The 9,782-nt window shown below is 37.6% G+C and overlaps 1 protein-coding gene across 1 annotated transcript; it reads right to left on the bottom strand.

The window, feature by feature from the left end:
- Positions 1-1,640: 1,640 nt before the first annotated feature.
- pcid2 (PCI domain containing 2) lies at positions 1,641-9,678 on the bottom strand. The gene is made up of 15 exons (XM_063212155.1): positions 9,547-9,678; positions 8,600-8,663; positions 8,306-8,395; positions 7,942-8,015; positions 7,421-7,486; positions 6,858-6,899; positions 6,504-6,558; positions 6,041-6,144; positions 5,328-5,403; positions 5,025-5,166; positions 4,322-4,422; positions 3,986-4,059; positions 3,626-3,751; positions 2,644-2,767; positions 1,641-1,913 (listed from the first exon to the last, which is right to left on the bottom strand). Exons 2-15 carry the CDS (start codon positions 8,633-8,635, stop codon positions 1,824-1,826), a joined length of 1,200 nt encoding a protein of 399 aa, XP_063068225.1. The 5' UTR covers positions 8,636-8,663; positions 9,547-9,678; the 3' UTR covers positions 1,641-1,823.
- Positions 9,679-9,782: the final 104 nt, after the last annotated feature.

Raw genomic sequence — 9,782 nt, 5'->3', positions numbered from 1 at the left:
GGAAAGGGTGCCCTCTTCCTATTAAATCCTAAATATCTCAGCCTCCGAAACACATACAAACATGAAATGAGTTATATTTGAAAAGCCAAGACCCTCATCTTGCATTATGATGTGTTCATTCAGCTCTAACATACCCACATATTAAATAAAACAGCTCAAATCTCAAAATCCTGAATGCAGCGTATATGTGTATCCAGGACACAATGGGTTAAAGGACATTCCTAATTATAAAATCTCAGTATTCGCCCTAACACACCCTTTGCAATTTCTGTTAATGTTTTCTTGTTACTTAGCCATCTTAACACATTCACTACCAAGTCACGTAAAAATAAGTTTTGCCTCCCATGCGTTGGCTCCCAAGCCGTAAAATTACGTTTTTACGTTTTTTATTGGATTCTGAATCTACACATTCTAATAAACATTCTGTGTGATTTGCGTAATAATGTGATGAACAGAACTGACATAGATCATGAAAACACCTACAAAGTCAAAACTCCTGGAGAATCAAAACATACTTGCCTTGCTAGCTAGCCTATTCCTAAACATATGATGGAAGGATAAGGAGTTTTGCTGCAATCAAGATAGGGGTAAAATGGAAGGTTGTTATGAAAAACAGCATGCAACACAGCAGGAAGTAACCTAATTTTGGGTGAGTACTTTGGCACGTCTACTTTTATCTACAGAACGAAAACTGCCAGTCAAGTGACATTAGCTAGCTAGCATTTCAGATGATGTGGCTCTGAACAATAGCCTGACCAGGTGATTTTTGCATCGAAATAGTTTACTTGGAAGCTACTGGAGTTGTTCTTCAGGCGTGAAAATGCATTTAGACCCGCAATTTAAACTCGGAGAGTCAGAGCACACCCATGACAAAAAAGGCTTTATCTCAGTTCGAATGTTGAAAATCGCTATTTTTACCTAAACCAGTGCTCGCTTAAAGAGAAATAACTTCGGAATGGAATAAGCTAGAAACAAACCGTAAAAATATACAGACAGCTGAGTTTTTGGGCTTTCGAACAAGCCCCGATATGCGTCTTTGGGTTGAAGACAAAATATTCGGTGGCTGTTCAAAAAATGACAAAAAATGATGAAATTGGAGTGTTGAGTGTCGTGGGAAACACTTTTCCTTTGAAAACATCGCTTTACATACCGTATTCAGATTTGTATCAACTGCTGGCATTCCGTGATGAAAAACAGTCTCACTGCGAGTTTATTTGAGCAGCAATTTTTCATTACGGTGTAGATTTCGAGACAGGCATGCCACGATGAAATCACGATTTCGATATTTTATCACGATCTTCCATCCAAAAAAATAAAAACAAAAAACAACTTTCATACACTTGCAATTTGTAATTTGCAGTCAATAAAATGTTAACACACTGATGATACTCTCATAAACTGTACAATTGGAATACAATAATGTAAAGAATAAAGTGAAGACAACAACACAAGTGAGAAAACGTCACTCTGATACTGATAATAAACATCCTCACTGCAAGACGATCTACACGATTTCTCCACTTTGGCAGATTCGAGACGATATTTTACTCAATATCGCGATTCACGATATAATATCGTCAAACCCATCAGTTCAGCTGAGTTAAATCCAGTGGAAAACCATGGAAAGACTGCACAGAATGGGCATTTAACAAAAAAGGTGTAATTTTATTTTTTTTGTCACAATCATAAAAATAGCACATGGTCAAAGTCTTACAAAAGGGCATACCGGTAACTAAGGTCCTGAAAGAGTGCTTCTGGGCAAAGGGGCTCCATGGTCTATGGTTGTAGGATGTATGGTGGGGTGGGGCGTTGAATTTACCTCTTCAAGACACAGTGGACAGAGCAGGGAAGGGGTTTTGTTTGCTCACGACAAGCTTCTGATGTTGGTGGGAGATGTAGCCTTTAATGTGACCCTGAGAAAAACGTAAGGATAGAAGGATATTAACATTAGATATTAGCACAATTGAAATCTTAGAACATAGACATACAGCAAGTCATTTATATAATGTACATTTTACGACCAACCACCATCTACGGAAGATTAATTTCATATACTTCTGTTTTATTAATTTTTTGAGGCAAACAAAAAAATAAAGAGAGAACGCTTTTCAACAGGAACATTTAAGAATGCAGAAGAAATCCATTTTCATTCTATTTCACTTCTTTTTCGACGGACTGTGAAAGCAGTAGAGTCCATTACTCCACCACACATCCATCCATTGCATATGAATAACCATACTTGTTGTGCCAGAGCCTTACCATTAGGGGTGGGCGATATGGCAAAAATGTTGTATCACGATTTTTTAACATGAAATCACGATTTCGATATTTTATCACGATCTTCCATCCAAAAAAATAAAAACAAAAAACAACTTTCATATACTTGCAATTTGTAATTTGCAGTCAATAAAATGTTAACACACTGATGATACTCTCATAAACTGTACAATTGGAATACAATAATGTAAAGAATAAAGTGAAGACAACAACACAAGTGAGAAAACGTCACTCTGATACTGATAATAAACATCCTCACTGCAAGACGATCTACACGATTTCTCCACTTTGGCAGATTCGAGACGATATTTTACTCAATATCGCGATTCACGATATAATATCGTCATATCGCCCACCCCTACTTACCATGTAGATGAGGTTGGCCAGGATGCACTGCACCTCGTCAATATCCACCTCCTCCACCTGCATCATCTTCAGGGCCACCAGGAAGGCATCCAGGGGCAACTGGTGGGTTCTCAGCAGGTGATATCTGCACCAACAAGTCAAAGATACACTTTTGGTCATCACATGAAGTCATTACACATAATCACTAGAAACACATCCAACTGGCAACCAGTGAGTTCTCAACACACGATACCTACACAGAAAAAGTACAAGTGAAACACAGCCGTTACAGACTATCTCCAGAAACGCATCCAGAGGCAACTGGTGAGTTCTCAATAGGTGATGTAGGTCAGTGTTTCCCAACCAGGGGTACGTGTACCACTAGGGGTACGCGAGCACACTGCAGGGGGTACTTGGAAAAATGACATTTTAACAAATATATGGAGCTTAGTTACATTGGGATAGAGAAAGCGATATAGAACTTGACTCAGGGGGTACTCATGACACAACGAAAAGGCTTGGGGGTACACAAGACAAAAAAGGTTGGGAAACACTTATGTAGGTAACCTACAATAAATTACCTACACTTTGGGTCATCACATTCCCATCACCTTTGATGAAATTAGTCCTCTTCAAGATTTGACCAAGTCATGAAATGAAAACCTGACACACACAGCCGCACATAGTCGAGTATGCAAACAGGTAGAAATGAATGGGGCTTTTACTACAGGCACAACCCTCTGACTGTAGGTCCAGCTCCTTGTGGTCTAGTCCATGATTTCCCTCCATCAATTTGTATGGTATGTAGAGGCAAATTACACATTTGTTTAGCAATTAAGTTAGCTACTATTGCATCAGTCCTCATTTCCAAAGAGTTGAAAAGAAAACAAGATTCTGTAGGCTACATAAGCTACATATGTTATACAGCTAATTGTATAATTATAAATGAAACATCTTGAAGCGCTTTTATTTAGAGTTAAGACAGATCTGCAAGACTGCTTACACTTTCTTGAAGAGGTTTCTGTAGGTGATGATCTTGAGCTTCTCGAGGATGAGGAAGATTCCGCAGCGGATGAAGAAGGTCTCATGTTTGGTCAGCGCCTCGTTCAGCAGCAACAGGTTTCCCTCGCTGTGGTGAGCAACACAAAGGGTTGGAAAGAAAGTTCGAACATTTATTTATTTAATACAGGTACAGTATATATTAGTAACATTTAAAATGCAAACACAGGGAGAGCATATATTAATATTATAACATTTAAAAATGTTTTAATATCCATCTTTAGTCCTTAGACAGGTTGATGGTCCCTAAAAAAAGTGGTCAGTAGACTTGAAGGCATTTGACAAGATTAGGAAATAAGTTTACCTGACAGCTTTGGTGATGTCTGTGAACTGCATAAGATCATACTTCTGCAGAAGTGAATGAGTGGGCATGTGTCCCTAAAGACAAAGAGTCCAAATAAGAGACAAGATCAAGAAGATTTTTTTCAAAGTTTTTTTTGTGCTGGAAAACTCCATACATATAGATAGAGCAAACCAAAAAACCATGCACATCCACTTAAAGCCATCTGGGACATAAACTCAGTCTCAGAAAAATAGAAGTTTGTGACAGCAAGGCTCCTTAAATTTCAAAAAAGGCTTTAATTTTTGCTTGATCTTAATCGTTCATCTTAATTGATAATCATTATGGATGATGTCTCACCAGGAGCATCTTGACTGGGAGGAGGTAGATGAGGATCAACCTCTTGTTCCTCTGGCAGGAGCGATGGCAGTGTTCAAATGCAAACGACAAATATGTCTCAGCTGCAAAACAAACCAATAAATAAAATTTAAATAAACAGAGGAAATGTTATGAAATACAGACAAATTGTATTTGCTACTTTGCTTCAATCAAATACGCTGGGGGAAAATATGGGATAAATTATATGAAAATAAAACTGAAATAATTGTGAAACAACATCAAGATATTTTTAAAAATGTATATATATACAGCTACTCCACTACCTGGCCTTCCTACCTCCTTTGTTACTTTGCACATGCTACTACTGTTCTTTACATACCATGCACTTTAAATATTCCATTGCACTTTTCTATGTCTCCAATGTTTTGTATGCCATTCCCTGTTTATTTATTTGTGTACCCCCCTGTTTTTTTTCTTTCATACCCCCCCCCTCCCTAGTTTTGTGTCTTTTGTTGGTGTTGTTGTGTGAGCACACCAAGCAACATTCCTAACAACTGTATTTGTATACTGTTGATATGGCTAAAATAAACTTGAACTTGAACTTGAACTTGATATATATATATATATATATATATATATATATATATATATATATATATATACATATTTAAGGAACAAAGTGCTATACACCTTTGGGATATAGGGGGAGGTGAAAGCATCATACCTAGTTTGAAGTCGCTGTCAAACATGGCCTTTCTGCCAACGTAATACTTGTAGGTGATCCTCTGGGCCATGCTGTACTCGTCTTTAAGGTTGGAGCTGTCGATCGCCCTGATAAGTGGCTTGCACAAATGTAGCTTGCTGATCTATGAAAGGGTTATTAAAAGTGAAAAAAGTGAAAAACAACAACAAAAAAACCTTCAAATCCTTTGGAAAAAAAATGCTTATGTCTCTATATAACGATCAAAATAGCAATTTGTTTTAAGGTTACAATATAATGTCTTGTATGTGATACAATAATCTATACCTTGAAGTAGATCTTGAAAAGTTGGTTGATTAGGAACAGCATCCCCCACTTCTTGGAGTCGTCGATACCGGCACGGCTGAAAGGCAAAGGAAAATATTTGGGGTGTTGCAAGATAGGAGTAAAGACTAGAACTTTCCTTATCGAGTTTAGAAATGTGTTTATCACAATTGTTCTCTTGAATGTGTATGGTCACATGTCTCGACCAAAACTGAGAAACCCTTGTTTTTTCTTTTTTTTCTCCCCAACTCCTGACACCCTGTACCTAAAGTAGGGATGCAAATTATCGATTAATTCATTAATCATTAGTGGATAGCCTTATCGATCGACTTACGATTAATTGATAAGCTGCGTTTCCCCCCCCCGAAATGTCAATGTTTCTTGAAAAAAAACTACTAAATCTAAAAATTGTAATTAAATATTGAGATAAAATACCACATTCAAATTAATTGCATTTCAATTCTTTAATCCAAAGGAGATTTAAATATTCCCGCCACTAATCACACCCCTCTTCACACACACTCCTCACATACCCATTTCACCTGGGTCTCTTGTCAGTTGAATTGTCGATTACTTGCGATTAATGTTTTTTAATCGATTAACGCACTGATCGATTAAAGTTGATTAATCTATTAATCGTTTGCATCCCTAACCTAAAGACCTGTAAATGTGAAGTTACTGTAGTGTAATGTGAATGTCATGCATCTGTGACTCACTTGTCGCTGGCGCAGACTCTGAAGCAGCTCATGAGTTGCTCGGCCGCCTTCTCCAGCATGTCCCCCAGCCTCCCCTTGCCCTTCTTCATCAGCTGTTGCTCCGCCTGGTGGACAGCACACATGGACAACATTCAAATAAAAGTTCAACTGCGGAGGGATATTATTAATTGTGAAGAGTCCCGAGTTGGGATATCCTGCAATATGCCAATATAATTCATGTAATGTATCTTGTCTTATCAGAAACAGCTAAATAAATCAATGGACTAAGCGTTGTATATACAGTACTGTATGACACGTGAAATCAAAATTCACACAGACGATATGCATGACACTGTAGATACGACATGGAAGAATACAAGGTCCTTCTTGCCATTTACATTTTAACACCTTCTTACAAGTTTAGTCCTTAGCCATAAACCTATTGTGTTACTTGTGATGTATGAACAACCCAAAGATAACTCACATTGTTGGCGAATATCCTCAAGTCCAAAGTTACAGCAAACATCATTGGCAATGCCCTGTAAATATCAAATAATATTATTGAAAGCACAATTCACATCATCAACATCAACAACAACAACAACAACAACAACAACATCAACAACAACAACAACAACAACAACAACAACAAAAGCTAAGTCCCAACTGTAGCTCTCAGCGTACAGACAATTATTCATCTAGTCTTACGTTGGTCAAGCTCTAAAAATGTGGTGCAAGCAAGTGCCTCTAATTTAAAAGTCAGGATATTTTTTTTACTCAATCACTGATCAAAAAATTAAACATAGGTGTACATCACAAAAAATATCAATTGTCTCACCAGTTTTCTTCTTTGTGAGCCTGGAAAGCCTTCAGGAATGATGTAAGACCATTGTTAAGGAGGGAAACTACACAGCAAACTTTAACACACCCTTTCAAAGATTCAGGACTTCTTATAATGTGAGGATTTAAAGGGACACTGTGTGAGATTTTTAGGTGTTTATTTCCAGACTTCATGCTACCCATTCACTAATGTTACCTTTTTCATGAATACTTACCACCACCGTCAAATTCTAAGTATTCATTATGACTGTGCTATCAAATTGCACTTTTCATACACGAAAAGGGGGATCTTCTCCATGGTCCGCCATTTTGAATTTCCAGAAATAGCCATTTTTGGCTATGAATGTACTTGGGCCATACTATAAAATATTAGTTGATTACTTAATACACTTTCATGAAAAGATCAAATTTGGCAATAGGCAGCCCAGTTTCGATGAGCAGCATAGTTGCAGTACCTTTTTTGAGCAATTCCTGCACAGTGTACCTTTAACACACCATTTCAAACATTCAGGACTTCTTACAATATGTGGATTTAAGTATCTGCATGATCAAAAAGGATATTGTACAACCACAGTCTGGCATTTGTACGCCTCCACAAAGTCATGATTAGACACTGCATATATGCACCTGTAAAAAAGAACACATTAACAATCCCTTTGTATAATAACAACAGTTGCATTTTATGACAATAATGACTATTTTAGATAGGTTACTAATCATTGGAGAAGTGGGTATGGTATTAATCATTAATCATGTGCACTGTTCACCAATGGATTGCGATATTTGCCTTTCACATGAAATGTCAGGATGAACCTAAAAACAATCTTGCACAAATCCTCATCCTAAAACTCATCTTCTAGCACAATAGCTGCTACTTTAATTCATATTCTCATATATTGTACCTAAAGCTAAATATCCCTAACTTTTGGTGAGCCCAGTATAATGTGTATGTGCATCTGAATCAAAGCAACAGTGACAGCCCACAGGTCCTTAATCGATGGCTTAATCAACTTTTGTAAAACGATTATTAATGCAAACGTATAATTAGTGAAACTCAGTGATCGGATCCCAGCATGACCTACCTCAAGTGAGCAGCGACCATCTCGTCATAAGGAACCTCAAGGACCTGTTGACATTTCTCCTCCGGACTTAAAAGCTTTAAAGTATAATAATAATAATTAAAAAAAACATTCAGCAGCAATGGAAAAAAAATCCATCTGTGCAAGGGAACCAAATATTTCGCATTGCCTATCTGACAAAATCCAGTCATTGTCCTTCATAACTCTATATGATGCTGTATGGCATGGATGCAATAGAAAACCACTTTAAAGCCTTTAATGTCTCTATCATTATTTAAAGACTTGTTGTTAGCATGAAGAAATCCTCAATCCAAGTGCATGAGGTGTCTTGTAGCAGATATTAGTTTAATTATGGAAGGAATTTTACCTGAAGTCTGGGGTTGGCCACATGTGGGTGTTTGAAAGAGAGAAGCTCTGCACAGAAGGTCCCATCACGTGTGTCGATAGCCTCCAACACCTTTGAAATAAAACCAAAACTATACATTTTACACATTATAGTAATTCATACAGCACATTCACATGTATTGGTACATTCAAGAGGAAACTTAAAACGTACTATGTATGGGTTACAAAGAACATGTCATTTTCAAAATGCTGTTCTCTGTTCGAGTGTTAAAGAGAGTTGTTCTTCACTTTGCAAAACTAGATTTGTCGCACCAACCTGTTGCAAATATTGGTTAATTGTAATGTGTGCCATCTCTTCTCTTCAGGGCTCCTGGCTAAACCTGGAAAACACCAGCATCTGAAGTCAGCATCAATATTTCACATATTGCCATCCCTGTTAATTACAGCAAAGCACCAACGCGCAAGAAGGTAACCACAGAAACTACATTTACCTAAAGCTTTTCAGACATTACATCCAAATACAGTACTATTGTCATAAACAATATAGATGGATGCATGCCTGACTATATTCACACAATTTATTCTTTGATGGTTGAGGTAGGAGAAGAGCAGTGGACTTGAGGTAAGCCATGACGCAGAATACAAGCGACCACACTGTTTTGTTTATCTTTTATCGCATGCATCATGAACACATACAATACATAGAGGCTAGCTACATATGTGTGCATAAATACTGGAGAGAAGACAACATGCACTTACGTTTAGAACTTCCTAATTTTAAGTCGCTAATGTGTCAATACAAAAAAGTTCAGACAATTTGTACAGCACGCCATTCACAACTTTCAAATTTGACCATGGTAAAGACACACGTTGAAAACTATTTCATATTACAAATTAGAATACTAAATTGCATGGTGTACTATCGATTGCATAGCGCTATAATTTGGCAAAAGAATTGTAATAAAACATTGGTACATCAGCAGCGCATTTGTACAAGAAGTTGTTCCTCTTTGAGAAGAGTTGGCCAAGTGACGCTGAAGTTTACCTTACATTTAGACCATTCACTTTAGTGGTCTGTAGTACATACGTAGGCAAACACTTTTTACATTTTAGCTGTGTAACTGGAAGAAGTGTGGACCATGTACGCTAGCATGCTATTCTCAGGTGTGTGAATTTCACACATCCTCCCGTCAATTTAAACGTTAGCACCGTTCAGAGGCTACCCACAATGTAACTTGCTACCAAGTACGAACCACTGCTTACCTTAAAAGAGATAAATCGCCTTCATTTGAATGAATTAAACGGTACTATCGTGGTAGCATGTGCTAATGATTCCAACAACAAATGAATGACATTAGAAAGAAGCGCTGAGTAGCGCGTGAAGTCAGCGACAGCAGGATTGTTTTCAATATGGCGGCGGTTTGTTTTAGTCTGCCTTGTAGCAACCCAATGTAAGTAGGCTGCTGGATGTGAGTGCCCGGATATCCGCCCGAGTATTT

The sequence above is a fragment of the Engraulis encrasicolus genome, chromosome 12, assembly GCF_034702125.1.
Source record: "Engraulis encrasicolus isolate BLACKSEA-1 chromosome 12, IST_EnEncr_1.0, whole genome shotgun sequence".
Lineage (NCBI taxonomy): Eukaryota > Metazoa > Chordata > Actinopteri > Clupeiformes > Engraulidae > Engraulis > Engraulis encrasicolus.
Note: the sequence above shows the minus strand (reverse complement) of the source record. Positions and strands in the feature narration are given on the sequence as shown.

Coding starts and splice junctions, on each gene's coding strand:
- pcid2 (XM_063212155.1), bottom strand. CDS start 8,635: ATGGCACACATTACAATTAACCAATATTTGCAACAG. Junction 4,060..4,321: donor TCCCAGTCAAGATGCTCCTG/GTGAGACATCAT, acceptor CTTTGTCTTTAG/GGACACATGCCCACTCATTC. Junction 1,914..2,643: donor TGGCCAACCTCATCTACATG/GTAAGTAGGGGT, acceptor CGTTTTTCTCAG/GGTCACATTAAAGGCTACAT.